Source organism: Myxine glutinosa, chromosome 12 (genome assembly GCF_964187855.1).
Source record: "Myxine glutinosa chromosome 12, kmMyxGlut1.1, whole genome shotgun sequence".
Taxonomy (NCBI): Eukaryota; Metazoa; Chordata; class Myxini; order Myxiniformes; family Myxinidae; genus Myxine; species Myxine glutinosa.
In genome coordinates, this window is record NC_136272.1 from 8,991,621 (window position 1) to 9,017,303 (window position 25,683).

The 25,683-nt window shown below is 44.1% G+C and overlaps 1 protein-coding gene across 5 annotated transcripts in view; it reads right to left on the reverse strand.

The window, feature by feature from the left end:
* Positions 1–10,586: 10,586 nt before the first annotated feature.
* LOC137438246 (SWI/SNF-related matrix-associated actin-dependent regulator of chromatin subfamily E member 1) overlaps positions 10,587–25,683 on the reverse strand; it is a 76,965-nt gene continuing 61,868 nt past the window's right edge. For 3 of the 5 annotated variants that reach the window (XM_068133337.2, XM_068133333.2, XM_068133332.2), the window contains 4 exons: positions 19,590–19,691; positions 19,277–19,402; positions 18,940–19,114; positions 16,583–16,963 (listed from right to left, as the gene is read on the reverse strand). In XM_068133337.2, the coding sequence (XP_067989438.1) occupies positions 16,731–16,963; positions 18,940–19,114; positions 19,277–19,402; positions 19,590–19,691 (636 nt within the window). In that variant the 3' untranslated portion in view covers positions 16,583–16,730. Of the gene's footprint in view, positions 10,784–16,582; positions 16,964–18,939; positions 19,115–19,276; positions 19,403–19,589; positions 19,692–25,683 lie in introns of those variants that run through there. The other 2 variants (XM_068133335.2, XM_068133334.2) reach the window with 2 other exon arrangements.

Consider the following 25,683-nt stretch of genomic DNA (forward strand, 5'->3'; position numbering starts at 1 on the left):
TGGAACACCATCTCTCATTTCCAGTCACGTGGTAGAACATCATCTCTCATTTCCAGTCACATGGTAGAACATCATCTCTCATTTCCAGTCACATGGTAGAACATCATCTCTCATTTCCAGTCACGTGGTGGAACACCATCTCTCATTTCCAGTCACATGGTAGAACACCATCTCTCATTTCCAGTCACATGGTAGAACATCATCTCTCATTTCCAGTCACGTGGTTGAACATCATCTCTCATTTCCAGTCACGTGGTGGAACATCATCTCTCATTTCCAGTCACGTGGTGGAACACCATCTCTCATTTCCAGTCACATGGTAGAACATCATCTCTCACTTCCAGTCACATGGTAGAACATCATCTCTCATTTCCAGTCACATGGTAGAACATCATCTCTCATTTCCAGTCACATGGTAGAACATCATCTCTCATTTCCAGTCACGTGGTGGAACATCATCTCTCATTTCCAGTCACATGGTAGAACATCATCTCTCATTTCCAGTCACATGGTAGAACATCATCTCTCATTTCCAGTCACGTGGTGGAACATCATCTCTCATTTCCAGTCACGTGGTGGAACACCATCTCTCATTTCCAGTCACGTGGTAGAACATCATCTCTCACTTCCAGTCACATGGTAGAACATCATCTCTCATTTCCAGTCACATGGTAGAACATCATCTCTCATTTCCAGTCACGTGGTGGAACACCATCTCTCATTTCCAGTCACGTGGTAGAACATCATCTCTCATTTCCAGTCACATGGTAGAACATCATCTCTCATTTCCAGTCACATGGTAGAACATCATCTCTCATTTCCAGTCACGTGGTGGAACACCATCTCTCATTTCCAGTCACATGGTAGAACACCATCTCTCATTTCCAGTCACATGGTAGAACATCATCTCTCATTTCCAGTCACGTGGTTGAACATCATCTCTCATTTCCAGTCACGTGGTGGAACATCATCTCTCATTTCCAGTCACGTGGTGGAACACCATCTCTCATTTCCAGTCACATGGTAGAACATCATCTCTCACTTCCAGTCACATGGTAGAACATCATCTCTCATTTCCAGTCACATGGTAGAACATCATCTCTCATTTCCAGTCACATGGTAGAACACCATCTCTCATTTCCAGTCACATGGTAGAACACCATCTCTCATTTCCAGTCACGTGATATAACATCATCTCTCATTTCCAGTCACGTGGTAGAACATCATCTCTCATTTCCAGTCACGTGGTAGAACATCATCTCTCATTTCCAGTCACATGGTAGAACACCATCTCTCATTTCCAGTCACAGGGTAGAACACCATCTCTCATTTCCAGTCACGTGGTGGAACACCATCTCTCATTTCCAGTCACGTGGTGGAACACCATCTCTCATTTCCAGTCACGTGGTAGAACATCATCTCTCATTTCCAGTCACGTGGTAGAACATCATCTCTCATTTCCAGTCACATGGTAGAACATCATCTCTCATTTCCAGTCACATGGTGGAACACTATCTCTCATTTCCAGTCATGTGGTGGAACACCATCTCTCATTTCCAGTCACATGGTAGAACACCATCTCTCATTTCCAGTCACGTGGTAGAACATCATCTCTCATTTCCAGTCACGTGGTAGAACACCATCTCTCATTTCCAGTCACATGGTAGAACACCATCTCTCATTTCCAGTCACATGGTGGAACACTATCTCTCATTTCCAGTCACGTGGTGGAACACCATCTCTCATTTCCAGTCACATGGTAGAACATCATCTCGCATTTCCAGTCACGTGGTAGAACATCATCTCTCATTTCCAGTCACGTGGAAGAACATCATCTCTCATTTCCAGTCACATGGTAGAACATCATCTCTCATTTCCAGTCACGTGGAAGAACATCATCTCTCATTTCCAGTCACATGTTAGAACACCATCTCTCATTTCCAGTCACATGGTAGAACATCATCTCTCATTTCCAGTCACATGGTAGAAGATCATCTCTCATTTCCAGTCACATGGTAGAACATCATCTCTCATTTCCAGTCACATGGTAGAAGATCATCTCTCATTTCCAGTCACATGGTAGAACATCATTTCTCATTTCCAGCCACATGGCAGAACACCATCTCTCATTTCCAGTCACATGGTAGAAGATCATCTCTCATTTCCAGTCACGTGGTAGAACATCATCTCTCATTTCCAGTCACGTGGTAGAACACCATCTCTCATTTCCAGTCACATGGTAGAAGATCATCTCTCATTTCCAGCCACATGGCAGAACACCATCTCTCATTTCCAGTCACATGGTAGAAGATCATCTCTCATTTCCAGTCACATGGCAGAACATCATCTCTCATTTCCAGTCACATGGTAGAAGATCATTTCTCATTTCCAGCCACATGGCAGAACACCATCTCTCATTTCCAGTCACATGGTAGAAGATCATCTCTCATTTCCAGTTACGTGGTAGAACATCATCTCTCATTTCCAGTCACATGGTAGAACATCATCTCTCATTTCCAGTCACATGGTAGAACATCATCTCTCATTTCCAGTCACATGGTAGAACATCATCTCTCATTTCCAGTCACGTGGTGGAACATCATCTCTCATTTCCAGTCACATGGTAGAACATCATCTCTCATTTCCAGTCACATGGTAGAACATCATCTCTCATTTCCAGTCACGTGGTGGAACATCATCTCTCATTTCCAGTCACGTGGTGGAACACCATCTCTCATTTCCAGTCACGTGGTAGAACATCATCTCTCACTTCCAGTCACATGGTAGAACATCATCTCTCATTTCCAGTCACATGGTAGAACATCATCTCTCATTTCCAGTCACGTGGTGGAACACCATCTCTCATTTCCAGTCACGTGGTAGAACATCATCTCTCATTTCCAGTCACATGGTAGAACATCATCTCTCATTTCCAGTCACATGGTAGAACATCATCTCTCATTTCCAGTCACGTGGTGGAACACCATCTCTCATTTCCAGTCACATGGTAGAACACCATCTCTCATTTCCAGTCACATGGTAGAACATCATCTCTCATTTCCAGTCACGTGGTTGAACATCATCTCTCATTTCCAGTCACGTGGTGGAACATCATCTCTCATTTCCAGTCACGTGGTGGAACACCATCTCTCATTTCCAGTCACATGGTAGAACATCATCTCTCACTTCCAGTCACATGGTAGAACATCATCTCTCATTTCCAGTCACATGGTAGAACATCATCTCTCATTTCCAGTCACATGGTAGAACACCATCTCTCATTTCCAGTCACATGGTAGAACACCATCTCTCATTTCCAGTCACGTGATATAACATCATCTCTCATTTCCAGTCACGTGGTAGAACATCATCTCTCATTTCCAGTCACGTGGTAGAACATCATCTCTCATTTCCAGTCACATGGTAGAACACCATCTCTCATTTCCAGTCACAGGGTAGAACACCATCTCTCATTTCCAGTCACGTGGTGGAACACCATCTCTCATTTCCAGTCACGTGGTGGAACACCATCTCTCATTTCCAGTCACGTGGTAGAACATCATCTCTCATTTCCAGTCACGTGGTAGAACATCATCTCTCATTTCCAGTCACATGGTAGAACATCATCTCTCATTTCCAGTCACATGGTGGAACACTATCTCTCATTTCCAGTCATGTGGTGGAACACCATCTCTCATTTCCAGTCACATGGTAGAACACCATCTCTCATTTCCAGTCACGTGGTAGAACATCATCTCTCATTTCCAGTCACGTGGTAGAACACCATCTCTCATTTCCAGTCACATGGTAGAACACCATCTCTCATTTCCAGTCACATGGTGGAACACTATCTCTCATTTCCAGTCACGTGGTGGAACACCATCTCTCATTTCCAGTCACATGGTAGAACATCATCTCGCATTTCCAGTCACGTGGTAGAACATCATCTCTCATTTCCAGTCACGTGGAAGAACATCATCTCTCATTTCCAGTCACATGGTAGAACATCATCTCTCATTTCCAGTCACATGGCAGAACATCATCTCTCATTTCCAGTCACATGGTAGAACATCATCTCTCATTTCCAGTCACATGGCAGAACATCATCTCTCATTTCCAGTCATGTGGAAGAACATCATCTCTCATTTCCAGTCACATGTTAGAACACCATCTCTCATTTCCAGTCACATGGTAGAACATCATCTCTCATTTCCAGTCACATGGTAGAAGATCATCTCTCATTTCCAGTCACATGGTAGAACATCATCTCTCATTTCCAGTCACATGGTAGAAGATCATCTCTCATTTCCAGTCACATGGTAGAAGATCATTTCTCATTTCCAGCCACATGGCAGAACACCATCTCTCATTTCCAGTCACATGGTAGAAGATCATCTCTCATTTCCAGTCACGTGGTAGAACATCATCTCTCATTTCCAGTCACGTGGTAGAACACCATCTCTCATTTCCAGTCACATGGTAGAAGATCATCTCTCATTTCCAGCCACATGGCAGAACACCATCTCTCATTTCCAGTCACATGGTAGAAGATCATCTCTCATTTCCAGTCACATGGCAGAACATCATCTCTCATTTCCAGTCACATGGTAGAAGATCATTTCTCATTTCCAGCCACATGGCAGAACACCATCTCTCATTTCCAGTCACATGGTAGAAGATCATCTCTCATTTCCAGTTACGTGGTAGAACATCATCTCTCATTTCCAGTTACATGGTAGAACATCATCTCTCATTTCCAGTCACATGGTAGAACATCATCTCTCATTTCCAGTCACGTGGTAGAACATCATCTCTCATTTCCAGTCACATGGTAGAAGATCATCTCTCATTTCCAGTCACGTGGTAGAACATCATCTCTCATTTCCAGTCACATGGTAGAACACCATCTCTCATTTCCAGTCACATGGTAGAAGATCATCTCTCATTTCCAGTCACGTGGTAGAACATCATCTCTCATTTCCAGTCACATGGTAGAACACCATCTCTCATTTCCAGTCACATGGTAGAACATCATCTCTCATTTCCAGTCACATGGTAGAACATCATCTCTCATTTCCAGTCACGTGGTAGAACATCATCTCTCATTTCCAGTCACATGGTAGAACACCATCTCTCATTTCCAGTCACATGGTAGAAGATCATCTCTCATTTCCAGTCACGTGGTAGAACATCATCTCTCATTTCCAGTCACATGGTAGAACACCATCTCTCATTTCCAGTCACATGGTAGAACACCATCTCTCATTTCCAGTCACGTGGTAGAACATCATCTCTCATTTCCAGTCACGTGGTAGAACACCATCTCTCATTTCCAGTCACATGGTAGAACACCATCTCTCATTTCCAGTCACATGGTAGAACACCATCTCTCATTTCCAGTCACGTGGTAGAACATCATCTCTCATTTCCAGTCACATGGTGGAACACCATCTCTCATTTGCAGTCACATGGTAGAACACCATCTCTCATTTCCAGTCACGTGGTGGAACACCATCTCTCATTTCCAGTCACATGGTAGAACACCATCTCTCATTTCCAGTCACATGGTGGAACACCATCTCTCATTTCCAGTCACGTGGTAGAACACCATCTCTCATTTCCAGTCACATGGTAGAACACCATCTCTCATTTCCAGTCACATGGTAGAACACCATCTCTCATTTCCAGTCACGTGGTAGAACATCATCTCTCATTTCCAGTCACATGGTGGAACATCATCTCTCATTTCCAGTCACATGGTGGAACACCATCTCTCATTTCCAGTCACATGGTATAACACCATCTCTCATTGATTTGTTGAAGATTAAAGGTAGGGAATGACTTTCCCCTGAGCCACCTACACGAGCACTTTCCACTTTCGGGTGATTTCCATCTGGACCAGGAGATTTACTGGTTTTCAGGTTCTCCAACTTCCTCCTCCCTCCTCTTCGGATATTTCAATATTGTTCAACAAAGGCTCCGCATCATGATGAGGAACCGTTGGAATCTGAGATGTGTCCTCAATGGTGAATACACGTTCACCTGTCACGCTGAGGGTGTCGGCCTTCTCCTGATCAGATGTGGTCATTGTATTGTCATCCTTTATCAGATTTCCAACGATGAAAACACACCTGCTTTTGGTGCAACTTGCGTCACCAATACAAAGTCAGGATCATATGTTCCCACAAGTAGTTTCAGTTCATGTATTTTATTCGGTAACGAATCCGCATTGGTATATAACACCCTCAAATTGTCTTTACTTCCAAAGTCCTGAACATTTACCCTTCCACTGATACCTCGTCATCGTGGACTCGAGTCTTTCCCAGGTGTTTGGAGACTGGAACCGTTTTCCAACACTTCATTTCTGGGCCCACTCCCTGACGCTTGTGTGAATGAAACACTGCCGGGTGCTCGAGGACCAGCTCTACCTTCTGTTGCTTGTGGACATGGACCAAGTGCCTCCTCATTTGCTGCTGAGTTACTGTCTGTTCGCACAGGTGCTTCAGGTTTACTGGCATGTTCACCTGTCCCTTTCCTGTCACATTCTTGCTAACCACGAGGTGTCTTCTTCACTTGGATTCTTCCCTGATATATAATCTGGTTTTCTTCTCCATCTCTCCTCCTTCTCTGCATTTCATCCCTAAGCTTTTTCCTATCATTCCGCTGACCAGGTGTTCGGTCTGGAGCCACATTCCTCTGGGGCCACTTCTCCGTTCCCCTCAGGTTCTAGTTTGAAATGAGCCTATCAGTATCAGTCACATCTTTACCCTATCGGTGCGATACAAAACATAAATTGTTCATCATGGCGGAGGTATGCTCTCTACTGAGTACCATTGGAGTTACCTCCGCCACCGAAGGTGAGCGGAGGTTACGTTGTCACCTCTGTCTGTCTGTTTGTTACTTGCAAAATGTCCAAGATTTTTCAAGTACAAGATCAATGGTCGGTTGCGTTTGTTATTCTGTTTGCCACACACCTTCAGGTCACAATTCTAAACCGATCGTCTGGAAACTTCACCAAGTTGTAGAGGTCGTCACAATTGAGAAGTCTATTGATTTTGAGGTCAAAGGTCATCTGGAGGTCAAATTTATAAAATTGCCATTTTTCATCCGATCAATTTGAAAATTGAACAGCATTTGCACATTGAGTCACTAAATAGGAAAACCAACTACTTTTGAGGTCAAAAGGTCAACTCAAGGTGAAACTTCTTAAATCATCAATTTTCATCTGAAAAATCGTCACTTTTCATCCTGTTGATCCGAGCTTTGATCAAGATCGTCAATTTTAATCTTGATGAAATGGACAATTTGCTGGATCGATGGAAACCTTTTTGGGGGGGGGGGGGTTTGCAAGTATCGTGCTCCACATGACGTCTTGTCTGTTTGTCTGTGAACAAGATATCTCAAAATGTTGTGGACAGATTCGGACGAAGTATGGCAGAGATGTAGCGTATGTGACAAGGACGAAATCATTAGATTTTGGTGAAGATCCAGATCCGGTTCCGGCTACTATAATTTTTAAAGTGCTTCTTCACCATTGGGAGATTGGGCCAAAAACAATATATAGCAGGATATCTCAAAAAGTTGTGGACGGATTTGGACGAAACTTGGTGGACCGGTTGAGTGTCTGACAAGGAAGAACCTATTCGATTTTGGTGAAGCTCTGAATATGGATTCAGATATGAGTATTATTTAATTTTTAAGTGATTCTTCACCATTGGGAGATTGGGCCAAAAACGATACATAGCAGGATATCTCAAAAAGTTATGGACGGATTATTTTGATGAAATATGATTCTGTATTGTGATTTTCTGGTCTACTCTGGTATACAAAACGTAAATTGTTCACCTGGCAGAGGTATGCTCTCTACTGAGTGCCGTTCCAGTTTGTTTATGTGGGAGAAACCCACAGCACATTCACTTTTTGACATCCTCGCTGTCGCCCTGAAAGATGGAAAACCTGAAAACGTTCTTCACTTATTTTATCCACACTCTTCATTATCTTAAACATCTCCATCATATCCCCTCGTAACCGACTCCTTTCTAACGTATAAAGTCCTGTCTCCTTCAGCCGTTCCTCACAGCAGTGTATAGCTGGGCCCGGAATCTATCGAGTCACCCTACAAAGAATCCTCTCTATGGCAGCTACGTTCTTCCTGAGTCGTGGTGACCAAAACTGCACACACGTTACAGATGGAGCCCTCAATACATTCCTATCCATAGATGATCATTCCAACCTCTAGAGGGCATCGTTACATTAAATCATGGCCACATTTGACAGCTTGTCCGCCATCATCGTTCCGGGCAAAATTGCATCTCAAGTACTTTGGAGATGACGGAAAACTGCGCTTGCTATGGTTGTACCAACCGAAGGAGGAGAAACAGTGAAATTCCTTTAACAAGTAAGTAGAGTAGTGTAGTAGAGTACATAACATCATGGAGTATATAACGTCAAACTTTAACGAGTTAGTAAAGTAACACTACTGGGCCATGACCATGTTAAAGATAACCGTCCTCGTACAATGAGTAACATCAACATTGTTTAATCCAACAATCGACGAGTTGGTTAAATCACGAGTTCAACATTAAAATGAATAACTCAGGAATAGGACTGCGGGTCCGGAAGCTCACCTGGATCAGGAGCAAGTCACTCAAACCCCCCACAGACCCCTGAGACCATGATTTTTTTTTAATGTCGTGAACAAACTTTGGTACATCCGGGATGATGAAGCGTGTGGCCAAGTTTCATCCAAATTGTGTGTTTGGTTCAAGCAATAATGACTGAACTGTTTACAGACTGTTTACAAAGTCCAAGTGATCTAAAACAAGTTTCATTTACCTGGTGAAAAGTCAGACTAGTTTTGGGAAGCTTTTGTTAACATAACACAAATGTAAGTACGTGGACATGGTGGGGGACACATTTATTTATATGACTTAATTATCTCAATTTTTACCTCATCCAGGCACATCCGGGTTCTCCGAACTCATATGCCCGGAATGGTGATGGCGGACAAGCTTTCTAATGTGTCCATCTGATTTGTACACACTGAATGGGAGTGCAGTCTAGTCACCCTCGCCAGAGGAGAGGGTATTGCATTTGATTCCATTTGTCTGTCCGTCTGTTTGTTTGTCCGCACAGAATAAATGATTTTCTCTGCAACCGTTGGTCCGATTGACAGGAAATTTTCACCATAGGTGCAACTCCACCTGTAGAATTTTTGAATGATCATTCTAACGTCATAGGCCACGTGGTACGGGCGCCATCTTTGAAAAACCGAAAAACTTTGCACCTCTTTATCTCTGAAAGCGCTGCATAGAAAACATTGAATATTCCCCAATCTATGCAAGTATCAATACTTTCCTGAATTGAATCAACATCCTTTCTACTCTCTACCTTGCCTCCAATCTTTGTGTCATCTGCAAATTTGAAAATCCCACTCTTCACCCCACAACCCAAATCGTTGATGTAAATGATGATTAATAATGGTCCTCGTGCCGACCCCTGAGGTTCCCCACAACTTACATCCTCCCAGCAAGACATCCTGAAACTCACTAATGCAGTTTCCAATCCAGGTAGCCAACTGACCAGCCACTCCACAAGCCCTCACCTTGGTTAACAACCACCAATGTGGTATCTTGTGATGACATACCTTCTTAAACCCTATATATATACTGAACAGCAAAAGAAACGTCAGTCAGAATCAATATTTAGGAGTCTTTGTTTTCAAGTCATGATCAACACGAATTGAGATTTAGGATCAACATGAAACATTACAGGTATGGCGACCACAGTTCAAACAATAATGTGAAATGTTCTGAATAAGAAAAACACAAGAGCAGGTGAGAACAAGGGAGGTCAAAATCAGTATCTTGTGTGACCCCCGTGAGCGTTGATGACAGCCATACATCGTCTGTACATGGAGTGGATTAATCGGTTGATGAAGGCATTTGTCACTTGGGCCCACACTCTGAGAAACGCCTGACTGAGTTGAGCTGCAGTTGTCGGCCTTGGTCGAACGCCATTCAGTCTTCGTTGAACCTCGTCCCACAAGTGCTCTATCGGGTTTAAATCGGGGCTGGGCACAGGCCAGTGCATGGGTTGGATGCCATTCTGTTGCAGGAAGTCCCTTGTTGCTCTGGCAGTGTGGGCACGGGCGTTGTCCTGCTGGAAGACATGATTTCCGTGACGTCCAAAATGTGGCACAACGTGAGGTCTGAGGACTTGATCGATGTAGCGAGCAGCTGTGACACCACTGCCTCTTCCTGGACCAATATTCTGGAACACCACAGGACCGACTTTGTGATTGAGAGCAATAGCACCCCATACCATGATGTTTGGACCACCCCACGAGTCTCTTTCCATCACACAGTCATCTGAGTAGCGTTCCCCACGTCTACGCCAAACTCTCACTCTGACATCTGCCGTGGAAACACAGTATCGGCTTTCGTCTGAGAAAAGAACAGTTCTCCACTGCTGATAAGGCCAATTTTGATGCTGTGTAGCCCACTGTAGTCGGTCACGGCAGTGTCGAGCTGTAAGAATGGGGCCACGATACGGCCTGTGACAACGGACATCCCTGTTCCTCAAACGTCGACGGACTGTATCACCACTAATGTGTCTCTGGTGGGTTCCAACTGTTTGTCTTGCAGTTTCTGTAGCCCTGGTAAAGCGATCTTGGATGTGATGACGCACAATCTGTCGATCCTGTCGTGGTGTTGTTACCCTCGGTCTGCCACTGCGTGGGCGGTCATCGGTGCTGTTGGTGGCCTGGTATCGTTCCTGTAACCTGTAGATGGTTCTCACGTTAACATGGAAAGCATTGGCAACCATTCGTGCAGTCTGTCCATCATGCAATCTTCCAATAGCCTGGTCTCTCTGAATCCTCGTAAGTCTGGGCATGGTGCTGGCATCGAAACACGAATGATGAACAGACATTTTGGGGTGCCTTTTATAGGGAAAGTCACAAGGAGACGCACGTGCATTTTGATTTCCATGGGAGTCATGCACGACTTTGTACCGTGGTCGTTTTTTTCCCTGCGTTTTGGTGACCTGTTTTTATCCACGTGTGCACCACTGTCGGTAGTTAGGATTAAATTTAGATACAGACTAATGTAAATAACAAGATATCTGAACGAAATGCATTGATATTTCTATGGGAAATGTTCAGGTATTATTTTTATGAAGTGACGTTTCTATTGCTGTTCAGTGTATATACTACGTCCACTGCTATTCCCTCATCCACCCAATCAGAAACTGCTTCATAGAACTCTAACAGATTTGTTAGGCAAGACTTACCTTTGGTAAGCCCATGCTGATACCCAAAATGTGGAGGTGTGAGGTGAAAAACAACCAAATAACATATTAATGGAAGTTTTATTCTCAGTCACATGGTGGGGGAGTGGGAACAGTATAAACGATGTGCAGAAAAAATATAAATGTCCATAATCTGAGCTCAGTCTAAGCCACAGAATGTAAAAGAAAGGGGTAAAGATGGCTCAAATATAAAATACAAACATAAAAAGGGAAATAATGGACGCTTCAAAGTGGAAACAGTTATAAAGATGTAAAACCCTTTCCTTGATATTGAAGCTCAAGGTCACGGGGCATGCAAGCATGAGAAGACCGAAGAACCCACAACCACGTGAAACCACATCACCAAACACAGAAGCACCGTGCGCGCACATCAGTGCCGCAAAAACGTCATTTTGGCAATGAGCAATAATCACACATGCAGACACGCAACTAAACTCCCAGGATGGAAAAAATACACCAAAGGACGTTTCACATCCTCACTGGACATCGACGTCGCGCGTCATCTCGCACAATCTCACAACACGACCTTTTGGTGATTGGACCTCCTCGTGTCAGTGCATATCAATCATCACGTCAACACAATGGGTTTAAACGAATGAGAAGAACAAATAAAATGTAAAAAATTTAAAAATAAACGACCATACTACACTTGCAGAAACCTCGGTGGTGCTGCATGTCCAAGTATGCTCTCAGGATGGACAGTGAAGTGGATGCTTAGAAGTGCATTTTTTAAATGGCAGAGCATTCTACACGACCAGGCTTACTACTACTACTACTACTACTACTACTACTACTACTATTACTATTACTACTATTATTCCCACCTTGTTGGGTCGGTTGGGAAAGTTTTGGCCCAAGTCTTTTACGTCCACCAAGGAATACCGGCAGACGGGATGCCCGTTTAACGTCCATCCGTGGGACGACTCGCTTTGTGATCATTTATAGTCGGGAATCAAACCCAGGTTAGATTGGCAGGCTTCCTGTGTGGAAGTATTTTGGCAAAATTAAATTGTGACCCAAGAAGTCCCTTCCGTAGTTGTGCGTCGGGTTTCTGGAAAGATCAGCTTTTGCCTATTTTTGGTCCATTTTTGCCCTCAATGAATGGCGGTTTTTTCTTTTTTGGCCTACTTGGCACACGACCGTTTTAAAATAAACAAGCCATAACCACAGATAAAACGGCAACCAAAAGGATACTCCGCAAACAGGCCACAGGTGACCGTGTGCACGAAAACCGCCTTCGATTGCTGAAGTTGTGGCAACAATTGTTGTGGAACCAAGTAAAGGTTTCAAAACGACTACCTCGCATCACACAAAGTGGTAGGTATGAGTAAACACATTCAAACATATGGTGTTTGCCACAGTTTGTTAAGATTGCAAATCACAGAACTGTGTAAAATATCACGAAATACTAGGGTCGAGGCAAATGTCAATGAACGTGGTAGTGTACATCAGATTAATGTACATAACCAATGACAATCTAAATAATTCACAAACTACTACATAGGACATGAGGTTGCAGATTTCAGGACTCTTCTTCATTTGAAAAGATTGTCTCTGCAGGGTGGCCCATATGTCTCGTTACACCTTGCTCAGAAATAGACTGCGTTGATTTAGTTATGATGCTCACGATGTTAAAACAAGAACACACACGGGATTCTAATATACAGCAATAAGACAACTTCCTATAGGGTAAAACAACAACAACCATACACCGGAGGGAGTGGGGGGTTTCAAGTCAAGTGCACCGCCCTGGAGAGTGCATGCTGAGGTTCAAAGAAACATGGGGCCCATTAATTACCAAGCCTTCACATTGTTTGTTTGGATACAACCGGTTTTCATCTCTACTCTGACACACCCCACCACTAGCTCAGGTTGTACATGTTCCTCGACAAGGAGACAAAATCCATTGCATGCCAGACAAATCGACTCCACCGCAATACTTTGGTGCAATGTTAGTCTGTTAATTAATTATTAATTACACGAACAAGGGATAAATAACTGGTGCTGATTTTTTACTGGGAAAATGTGAGCATGGGGCCACGTTTTAAACAAACACGAAGGGGTGGGGGCACATTCAAAAAGGGAGGAGAGACGTTTTATGCAAAAATCAAGGGAGTCTAGGTGACAAACAAAAACGTGGAGGAAGGGGAGGTGGGGGGGGGGGGGGTGGGGGTTGATAGGTGCTTTTTAAATAAAATGAAGTGGAGGGTAGTTTTAGGTAAAAATTAAAGGCAAACACGTGACAAACAAAAACGAGGCAGGGTGTTATAACCAAAAACGAAGGGGCAAAGCATGTTTTGAACCAATATAAAGGTGGGGCGGAGCACGTTTTGAACGAATTCCAAGGTGAGGGTGAAGCACGTTTTGAACAAATTCCAAGGGGGGGGGGCGGGGCACCTTTTGAACGAATATAAATGTGGGGTGGGCATGTTTTGAACGAATATAAATGTGGGGCGGGGCATGTTTTGAACGACTTTCAAGGTGGGGTGGGGCACGTTTTGAACGACTTTCAAGGTGGGGTGGGGCACATTTTGAACGAATATAAATGTGGGGTGGTGCACGTTTTGAACGACTTTCAAGGTGGGGTGGGGCACGTTTTGAACGACTTTCAAGGTGGGGTGGGGCACATTTTGAACGAATATAAATGTGGGGCGGGGCACGTTTTGAACGACTTTCAAGGTGGGGTGGGGCACGTTTTGAACGACTTTCAAGGTGGGGTGGGGAACATTTTGAACGAATATAAATGTGGGGTGGGGCACGTTTTGAACGACTTTCAAGGTGGGGTGGGGCACGTTTTGAACGACTTTCAAGGTGGGGTGGGGCACATTTTGAACGAATATAAATGTAGGGCGGGGCACGTTTTGAACGACTTTCAAGGTGGGGTGGGGCACATTTTGAACGAATATAAATGTGGGGTGGTGCACGTTTTGAACGACTTTCAAGGTGGGGTGGGGCACATTTTGAACGAATATAAATGTGGGGTGGTGCACGTTTTGAACGACTTTCAAGGTGGGGTGGGGCACGTTTTGAACGACTTTCAAGGTGGGGTGGGGCACATTTTGAACGAATATAAATGTGGGGCGGGGCACGTTTTGAACGACTTTCAAGGTGGGGTGGGGCACGTTTTGAACGAATTTCAAGGTGGGGTAGGGAACATTTTGAACGAATATAAATGTGGGGTGGGGCACGTTTTGAACGACTTTCAAGGTGGGGTGGGGCACGTTTTGAACGACTTTCAAGGTGGGGTGGGGCACATTTTGAACGAATATAAATGTAGGGCGGGGCACGTTTTGAACGACTTTCAAGGTGGGGTGGGGCACATTTTGAACGAATATAAATGTGGGGTGGTGCACGTTTTGAACGAATTCCAAGGTGGGGTGGGGCACGTTTTGAACGAATTCCAAGGTGGGGCGGGGCACGTTTTGAACGAATTTCAAGGTGGGGTGGGGCACGTTTTGAACTAATATAAATGTGGGGCGGGGAACGTTTTGAACGAATTCCAAGGTGGGGTGGGGAACGTATTGAACGAATATAAATGTGGGGCGGGGCATGTTTTGAACAATATAAATGTGGGGCGGCGCATGTTTTGAACCAATATAAATGTGGGGCGGGGCATGTTTTAAACAAATTCCAAGGTGGGGCTGGGCATGTTTTGAACGAATTCCAAGGTGGGGCGGGGCACGTTTTGAACGAATATAAATGTGGGGCGGGGCACGTTTTGAACGAATATAAATGTGGGGCGGGGCATGTTTGGACCCAATATAAATGTGGGGCGGGGCATGTTTTAAACAAATTCCAAGGTGGGGCTGGGCATGTTTTGAACGAATTCCAAGGTGGGGCGGGGCATGTTTTGAATGAATATAAATGTGGGGTGGGGCATGTTTTGAACGAATTCCAAGGTGGGGCGGGGCACGTTTTGAACGAATATAAATGTGGGGCGGGCACGTTTTGAACGAATTCCAAGGTGGGGCAGGGCACGTTTTGAACGAATTTCAAGGTGGGGCGGGGCATGTTTTGAACGAATATAATAGTGGGGCAGGGCATGTTTTGCACAAATATAAATGTGGGGCGGGGCATGTTTTGAACGAATATAAATGTGGGTTGGGCATATTTTGAACGAATATAAATGTGGGGCATGTTTTTAACGAATATAAAGGTGGGTTGGGCATATTTTGAACGAATATAAATGTGGGACATGTTTTTGACGAATATAAAAGGTGGGGCGGAGCACGATTTGAACCAATATAAATGTGGGGCACATTTTGAATGAATATAAATGTGGGGCATGTTTTTAACACATATAAAGGTGGGGGCGGAGCACGATTTGAACCAATATAAAGGTGGGGCAGAGCACGTTTTGAACAAATATAAATGTGGGGCATGTTTTTAACGAATATAAAGGTGGGTTGGGTATATTTTGAACGAATATAAATGTGGGGCATGTTTTTAACGAATATAAAGGTGGGTTGGGTATATTTTGAACGAATATAAATGTGGGCATGTTTTTAACGAATATAAAGGTGAGGCGGAGCATGATTTGAACTAATATAAAGGCATGGGGCAAGTTTTGAACAAATATAAATATGGGGCATGTTTTTAACGAATATAAAGGTGGGGCGGAACACGTTTTGAACGATTATAAAGGTGGGGGGCACGTTTTGAAGAAATATAATGGTGGGGCACGTTTTTAACGAATATAAAGGTGGGGGGCACGTTTTGAACAAATATAAATGTGGGGCATGTTTTTAATGAATATAAAAGTGGGGCAGAGCACATTTTGAACGATTATATTTGGGCGGAGCACGTTTTGAACAAATATAAAGGTGGGGTGGGGGAGGTTTTGAACAAATATGAACGTGTGGCATGTTTTTAACGAATATAAATGTGGGGCGGAGCACGTTTTGAACGATTATAAAGGTGGGGGTGGGGGGGGGGGAACGTTTTGAACAAATATAAATGTGGGGCATGTTTTTAATGAATATAAAGGTGGGCGGAGCACGTTTTGAACGAATATAAAGGTGGGGGGCACATTTTGAACTAATATAGAGGTGGGGGGAACATTTTGAACTAATATAGAGATGGGGCACATTTTGAACGAAAATAGTGGTGGGGGCATGTTTTGAGTGAATATAGAATTGGAGGAACATTTTGTATTGGGCTTCCAAACATATGGCAGAAAATGTGAAGTTCTGAAGTGCAAATGCAATATTTTCTAAGACAGAACATTTTATGAGCTCTCTGTGCCATTTCATAATATAGTATTTGGGAAAAACCAAACAAGTATCCAATCACAAAAGGGTTATCTAAAAGGATGTGTGGTTTGCAGACTTAAAATTTCTTTCCAACCCAATGTAGAAATTCATATTTGGTAAAAAGAGCATGTACTCGCAAAGCAACAATTTCCAAAACTCCAATTCTCCTTACTCCGCCTGAGTTTCAAACGTATCATCTAACACATCGTCCACTCTCTCCCTCATCTGCCCATCCCCACTGGTCTTCTTACGACTAGCCCTGATCATGCTTTGAACACACCCGGAATCACCATCAGGTATCTTCGGCCTACGTTCTCTCTCTTCTTCTTCTTCCTCATCTTCTTCCTCAATGTCCTCTTCCTCATCAGTGTTCTCTCCTCCAGCAGTTTCTGTCCCAGAATCTAAAAGGGAGATAAAGGATTAGGGTGAGCCACGAGCTGGGAATCACATTCAGTATCCAGGACTTTGGATTATAGACACAATTTAATTACTCTTCTATACAACATATCACATTATATGGTTGGTAGCCAGGATAGCTCAGTCGGAGAAAACCCTCATTTGAATTCTCGAATCTGAGTTTGATCCTCGACCTGACTACAAATTCATCCTGTTGAATGAATTTAAATAATGAATGTACATTAAGGCATGTACCACCTTCACAAGCGGTTTAGGTCGAATGTCCTATTCAATAGGAATCGCTGGGGTATGTTTTTTCTGTGGTATAGGATTCTCTGGTCTCTTTTGGAAAAAAAAAATAACAAGGGACGTCATTAGGTGCTGACACCCTGGCCATATTTCAAATTCCTGGACTAAAGTGTAGGGGTACTGCAACAGCAGGACAGCCACATCTCAGCAGTGATGCAACCAGCAGGCCAAATCCATAATTTGATCCTGTTCCAATAATGCATTAATGGAAGGAATAATTCCATTCTTAGATTTTGGATCTAAAAAAAAACAGTCCTGACCAATATGGTACTAGTTCAGTTATTCCGACAGATGTTAAAGATTCCAAAGCACCCATTGAACGACAAAGCACCCATTGAACGAAGGAAGTGAAATGTATTTTCATAATCCCAGAAAAATCACAAATACTACTTCGCCTGACGTTAGACAGGAGATTCACAAATGATGTGTATATATATGTATATCACTTGAGAATCTGGGAGAAACTTTGGCATGGACAACCGACGAGGCAACGAGATCAGGAAGGTTGGGCCAGTGCTGTATATAGAGAGAGTCTGGCCATCTATTGTTCTGCTCTTTTAAAGACTAAATGTAATCCATTTGGCGATCCGACTGTGTGATTGGTCATTCCCCATCAGGTGGTCTCCATGGAGCCATTTTGCCTCCCAAGCCAGTGACTTCCAGGCTCGGATTTTAACATAAGTGGCATGTTATACAAGATTTCGCTCGATGTTGATGGAATTATGGTATGCTGTGCAGCATGGGGCTGCTCTGGTCGACCAGGACGAGGCCGGATAATGCACAGGTTCCCTGTAACAAGGGCAAATGTTCAATTTGGACAGCGAAACTGCAGAGTTGGATGGTTCCCCTCTGCTTACTCGTATTTGTGTTCGTTAAGTAGCTAATTAGCTAATTCTGATCGTTCTTTCGTGTTTCGTGATATATTTGAATGTTGTATCGCAACTCGATATTGTTATAAACCAACTACAGTAAAACTCGGCGGATGCCGACACGGCTCCGAGTTATGGGAGGGTAAATGCAATCTATTTGGCTCAAATGCTCTGATCATTCATCATTTCTTTCATTGCATTTGAAATGTCCTGCTTATACGACATTCCTGCTGATACTAGCCTGCTTATACTAGCCTGGTGTTGGGCTAGCGGTTAGGGTGCCGGCTTAGGATCCCAGGATCCTGGGTTCGAATCCCGGTCGATCGCTGAATTAACGCCAGGGGGTTGACTCAGCCTGTCATCCTTCCAAGGTCGGCTAATTGAGTACCAGTTCACTGGTAATTCCCTGCTTGTCGTAAAAGGCGACAAAAAGGGTTGGCGGCAGGAAGGGCATCCAGCTGTAAAACATTGCTTCAAAAAGGGGACCGAAAAACAACAACAACCACGGTCCCCGAAAAAGGCCAACCCCCGCTTTGCGGGGAAAAATGGCCTCTAAATGTGGTTATTATACTACATTCCGTCTTGCTGAATATAATATTGATTATAGTGGCGAACATGGTCGTTGGTTGATTTGTTTGGAACCCCAAATTTGGGGTTCCTATCTTGCACAGATCAGCACCTATCTCGCACTACTAGCACGCGGTCACTGCTCGCGCTCGCTTCGTAGGCAAGATGGCGCCTGCTAGCGAGTTAGCCGGACTCTGTCTTTCTATGCGGCACTAGGTTGGGCCTACGTGGGTTACCTTTTGCAGCGTGGGAAGGCTCAGCATTGGAACCGTCATTAGAAGACCCGGTTCCAGCTCCAATCCCAGTCTCTGACTCGGTCTCAAGTGCCGATTCAGCTATTGCTCCGGTTGCAGCCACAACCTCATTTTTGGTACCTGTGTTCATCTGCATTGGATCTTCAGAATTCTCTCCCTGGCAATAGCATGAAAAACACCGACAGATGAGCACTTGAAGAACTGTTGAACAATAATGGCGTAGTTTGTATGCAATTTTCAGCTTGAGTGATGAGAGGCCGAAAAGTGAAGCAAAACAGATGTTTGAGTGGTGTGGTGTGGAGTGGTCGGCACAGCCGACCTGTGAGGAAGCGGAGGGCTTTGAAGATTGTTCTACATCTTCCTGTCCCACCTCTGCATTTCCTGTTATTCTGTCTGCTCCATCTCTCACCTTGACCAAGTCCACTTGCACTTTTCTGCTGCACAGCTGGGCAAAGGAACAGTAAACAATCTGACAAGTTGTGAATTTTCAAGATTGTTATTTCATAATAAAATCTCAACAAGGTTGAAGGCCAAGGACAAATATAAAGGTCTAAAAAAAAAAAACTTCTCCATTACATGACAGATGTTGAGCCTTTTGCACATCTTTTATAGACCATAATCCTGGGCCTCACCCGATCAACCTCGGCATTGAACCTCGCAGTGCTATCCAAGAACCGCCGTTTCTTGCCCACATGCCTCTCCTCGATCTGCTGTAACTCAGCTTCAAGTTTTTGCTGGAAGAGAGCAAGTGATTGTTAAGCCATGGCAGAGTACTTCATCCCATTCCAAGCATAGTTAACAGACTTCATAGAATGCCAAACAAAGTATGCCCATCCATCTTACAATAATTCACCAAATGTCTGTTTGTCCGTCCGTCCGTTCCCAGGTACCGCAAAAACGGCTGAACCAATCGCAACGATATTTTGGGTGGGTAATCCTGGGATCCCCTGGAGTAAAATAGGCTATATTGTTTTTCCAATTTCAGCTTTGGTCTCCAGCATGTTCAGGTTTGGACTCCCGCATAACGTTATTGTCCCAGGTACCGCAAAAACGGCTGCACCGATCGCAACGATTTCCTGGAACCCCTGCAGTAAAATCCTACGATAATTCACCAAAAGAACATGACATGAAAATTAAAAACGGCTGAACAGTATTTCATGTACATTTCATTGCAGAATTGAGGAAAATCCTGACCTGCCTCAAATGCGGAAGTGGACAGATTACGGCAATGAGCGGGTTTGATAATATCCCAATACAACCGTCATTTAAAACAGCATTTTGTTAAAGTATCAATTGATGATTGGAATTGAGTGAATACAATTACGATTTTGAATTCATAATTGTGTTTACCCACCCGTACGGAACTTCACATCAGGATTTAAATATTTGTTTATGTCATGAATGTTGTTAAAAGTTTTATTTTTTATATTAATGCTATTTAATTTGTGATTGGAGTTATGCTGTTTGGAATTAAAAAAGATATCGAGTTCAAGTGAATGACGAAATGTCGTGACGGTTTATACTTTCTAAACGTGAAATTCGCGGATCGCCATATGCAGATTTGCCATTGACTGGGTATGGAACAAACGTACCCGTTTGTTTATATATATATATACACACACACATACACACACTGTGCAGGGATACCTGGATTTACATTTTAGATGCGTTCTTGAAAACTGTGACTTAAATCGAAACGACTTAAATCAAATCAAATTTTCCCATATGAAATACAGTAATGGAGTGGGATGGGGGGTGGGGGAGGCCAAGACATCATTATTTTCACCTACGATATTACATTTTTGGCTTAAACAGAGATAATTTAAATACTTTAAATAACAGATAATTTAATTTAAATTTAAATACGAGGTTGTACCTGGCCAACAACCACTGGACTACTACACACTCAACCTCACCACACCCAATGGATATTCTTACATCAATAAACCACGCTCGGAGGGCCGAGGTGGTGGAATTGCCGTTATTCACCGACAAGACATCAAGACCAACCTCATCTCCATCTCATCTGCTCCATCATTTGAACACCTGGCTTTTAAACTCTCTGGTCACACACAGTCAGTCATGGCTGTTGTCTACCGCCCTCCCAAACCACACCCATCATTCCTGTCTGACTTCTCCTACTTTCTGACCCAGCTATGTTCCCTCTCCCCCTCAATCCTCCTCCTTGGTGATTTCAATATCCACATGGACTCCACTGACTCCACGCTAACCACTGACTTCACTGATTTACTCACCTGCTTTAACCTCACTCAACATGTCAACTTTCCTACCCATAACCGTGGTCACATTTTGGACCTTGTCTGCTCTACTGGACTAATTTTGCACCACCTCTCTGGCTCCGACCTCACTCTCTCTGACCACCTAGCCATCACTCTGACCATCAACATCCCCACCCCAGCACCAAGGCATTATCGCACTATCAACTTCCGTAAGCTAAACGCTCTTTCACCTACCTCATTCTCATCGACCCTCTCTGAAAAAATGTCCACTTCTCCCTTCGTTGACCTCCACACCCCTTCTGACCTCACTGACTACTACAACCACACTCTCTCCTCCTGCCTTGACCAACTTGTGCCTATAAAAACCAAAACAGCTTCTTTCACCCATTCTGCTCCCTGGTTTACCCCTGAACTCCGCCTGATGAAAACTCGTGCTCGCCAACTTGAAAGACTCCGCAATAAAACAGGTCTCACAGTTCACTCCCAGGCCTACAAGGACCACATACAACACTATAAAGATGCCCTCTCCCGCGCCCGCTCCGCCTACTACTCTCAAATTATCCACTCTGGCTCCGGAAACCCAAAAGCACTCTTCTCTACAATAAACAAACTCCTCAGCCCCCTGAACACCACCACCCAGTCATTCACAATAGACAACTGCATCTCCTTCCTTTCATTCTTCCAACGCAAAATTGAAAACATCTACAACAGCTTGACCACCGCCGCACCCGCTCCCCCTCAAACCACCTGCCCCCCCTTATCCTGCCATCCCCTGTCTCAATTCTCCCCAGTCTCCCCTACTGACCTCTCTGAACTCCTCATCGGAATGAAAACTGCCACCTGCACTCTTGACCCCATCCCCTCCAGCTTTGTCAAGGCCTCCCTTCCTGCTCTCTCTCCACTTATCATTGCAACAATAAACTCCTCCCTGTCTACAGGCATCGTCCCACCATCCCTCAAAATTGCTGCTGTTACCCCCATTCTGAAAAAACCTGGACTAAACCCTGACACCCTAAATAACTTCAGACCCATCTCCAACCTACCCTTTCTGTCAAAGGTTTTGGAACGCGCTGTAGCCACTCAACTCAAACATCACCTCTCTGCCAATAACCTGTATGAAACATTCCAATCCGGATTCCGCTCCAACCACAGTACTGAAACTGCTCTCCTCAAAATCACCAACGACCTTCTCATCTCCTCTGACAACCTCAACATTCTCATCCTCCTCGACCTCAGCGCCGCCTTTGACACCATCGATCACACCATCCTCCTCACCCGACTTGAAACCACCTTTAACATTACCGGCACTGCCCTCTCTTGGATTAAATCATACCTCTCTGACAGACGTCAGTTCATCTCCATCAATAACTGCAAATCCCCCACTGCTCCCCTCCCCCAAGGTGTCCCCCAAGGTTCAGTTCTTGGCCCCCTCCTCTTCATCCTTTACCTGTCCCCCCTCGGTCACTTAATCCGCCGTCATGGTCTCCAATTCCACTGCTTCGCCGATGACATCCAGCTTTTCATCTCCACCAAGTCCATCTCCACCGCCACCCACTCTATCCTGACAAACTGCATCACTGAAATAAAATCCTGGCTTCAAATCAACTTCCTCAAACTTAACTGTGATAAATCTGAAATAATCATCATTGGCCCAAAAACGCTCACCAAGTCCACCCATAACTTTGCCCTCAACATCGACGGTTTCCCAGTATCCACCTCCCCTCACATCCGGAATCTTGGCATCATCTTTGACCAAACCCTCTCCTTCGACAAATACACTAAACAGATCACAAAGACAGCCTTCTTTCACCTGAAAAACATCGCCCGTCTCCGTCCATCCCTCTCCTCCGTGGCTGCAGAAACCCTCATCCACGCCTTCATCACTTCCCGTCTGGACTACTGCAATAGCCTCCTTTATGGTTCACCCTCAACAATCACCAATATACTCCAATACATTCAGAACTCCGCTGCCCGTCTACTCACCCATTCCCGGACCCGTGACCACATCACCCCCGTCCTTTACAAGCTTCACTGGCTCCCCATCTCCCAGAGAATCCAGTACAAAATCCTCCTCTTGACCTACAAAGCCCTCCCTAACCTGGCCCCATCCTACCTGGCTGACCTCCTCTCCAGACACACTCCCACCCGCAACCTCCGCTCTGCTGGTACCAACCTCCTGACCCCCCCCCCCCCCCATCCGGACCAAATTTAGATCCTGGGGGGACAGGGCCTTCTCCATCGCTGCTCCCACCCTCTGGAACTCGCTACCTCACACCATCAGAGACTCCTCCTCACTCACCACATTCAAAACATCACTCAAGACCCACCTGTTCAACACTGCATTCAACATTTAACCCACAGCATCTAACCCCTGACTATCTCCTCTCCTTCTCCCTCCTTTGTGCTTTGAATATTTCCCTATTGATTCTTCTTTTTTTGCAATTGTTTTTATGTTTTGCTATGCATTATGTTTTTCACTCTGTCAAAGCGTCTTTGGGCTTCCTGAAAAGCGCTATATAAAATAAATGCATTATTATTATTATTATTATTATTACTCATTCTAGCATATTTTGACAGTAAATTTTTATGGGTGCCATTGACTGGGTACTGGTGAACAGGTGATTTTTTTTTTTTTTTTTAGCTGAACAGTTTCCTTATAGTCTTATAAACAAGAACCATGCTATTAGAGGTCATATAAGTACCCCTAATTATTGTTATCTTTACACGCAATTTACAAGAAATATAATATTTTGCATGAAATTTGTTATAACTTTAAATTTGCATCATTCTTTTGGGCTGAAATTTGGACAGGATATTCAGAATATCACTTCCTTTAAAATGATGAAGGCTTTTGTTTATAGGAGTAGCCATTGTGGATTTATTGAAGGACAACCAAATTTTATCTGGTAATTGGCATAATTAGCTAATTAGTGAACATTTGACATAATTTCACAAAATCCTCTCATCAGGTAGTAGAGTAACACATGTATAATACATGTACCAAGTTTTGTGTGAAAAGAATGATAGGTGACATAGAAGATAGAAGTAGAAATGTGTTCTTTGTTTTTCCTTGTTTTTTATTGACGGTCTAATTTATGCAAATTATATGCATGTAATATGACAAAGAAGCGTTGAAACTGGTCTGAGTTAAAGCCAAGATTATATCTTTCAAGAAAAACTGAAAATTAGATGTTAACTTGACTGTTTTTGTGTAAAGGCCTCTCAAAGGTACCTATGTAGTTTTCTCAATTTTTCACCAGTACTACACCCTTAAATGAAATAATTTTATTAAACTTCGGGGTGGCCACAATGTCCTGTCACCCGTCGTAAAAATTGCGACATTGCCTTTTATCATATTACCTATCAACACTGAAGGGTTCTACAAGTTATACCATGTGACATGCATTTGCAGTACTCTTACTTTATTACACATTTTACAACACATGACAGCCGTTGGATCGGTTTGTGCTCTGTCGTTGGCATTACAGAGTGGTTTTGTAGTGCTGCTGTGAAACAATCTCTATTCTGAGAGGGAGAGGAAGAGGAAGAGGGGGAATAGACAGAAGGGATAGAGAGAGAGGGAGAGGGAGAGGGAATGCAAAAGGAAGAGGGAAGAGGGAAGAGGGAAGAGGGAGAGAGAGAGAGAACTCGGACACCACTTCCTGGTTTGTGATTCCTAGAAATGCCGAGTGCTGCGCACACGAGCGGTGAACAGATCGCTAAGCTGTAATGCAATAAGATCTAACTAAACAAACGACCAGACAAAAACATGGATGATGGCGGCATGCATAGGCTACTCATTGAAAATTGCCGTAGTTTCTCGATGTTTCTAGTCTTGCTTGTTGGTTGGCTCGTGTGCAAAGCATGCGCCTGCGAAAATATGTTCGGGAAAAAACTGGGGCGTCTTATACACGAGATATATGAAAAAATCCGACTTTTTCAGCAAAAAGTTGGGGTCGACTTATGCATGGGCTCGTCTTGTACTCGAGTATGTACGGTAATACTCGAGAAAAGTTAATATAAAGGGGCACCCTACATCTGGCATATAAAATACTGTCGTGTTCCCCGGGGGTTAACACCCCTGGTGACGAATGGCCGACCGAGCTTTACACTCCGAGGCGTTCAGTCCAACTATGGCGCACGGCCATCACGACGCCACAAACTTAGAGCTAGTAGACGTCACTGCGCAGCCAGTACCAAGCGAAAGAAAATGCAACTGTTCCCTTTGAAGGTCATCCCGGAGAGAGAGAAAATGGCAGGCCTCCCGCAATGAATGTCCCAACGCAAGAGAATAAAATGGCAGCCGCTTTGCCTTTTTGTTCCCCGGTCTCGAACGTCATCTGATGACGTCCGTGCGTGCTCCAATCAAAGAGTCCATCGTAGCAGTACATTGCCCTGACCGATCATCACCTCTCGGGGCTGGGCCACACGATCCTGCCTACTTGGTGTTGCAATGACACGGCTGGTGGCACCAGCAGCAGCATTC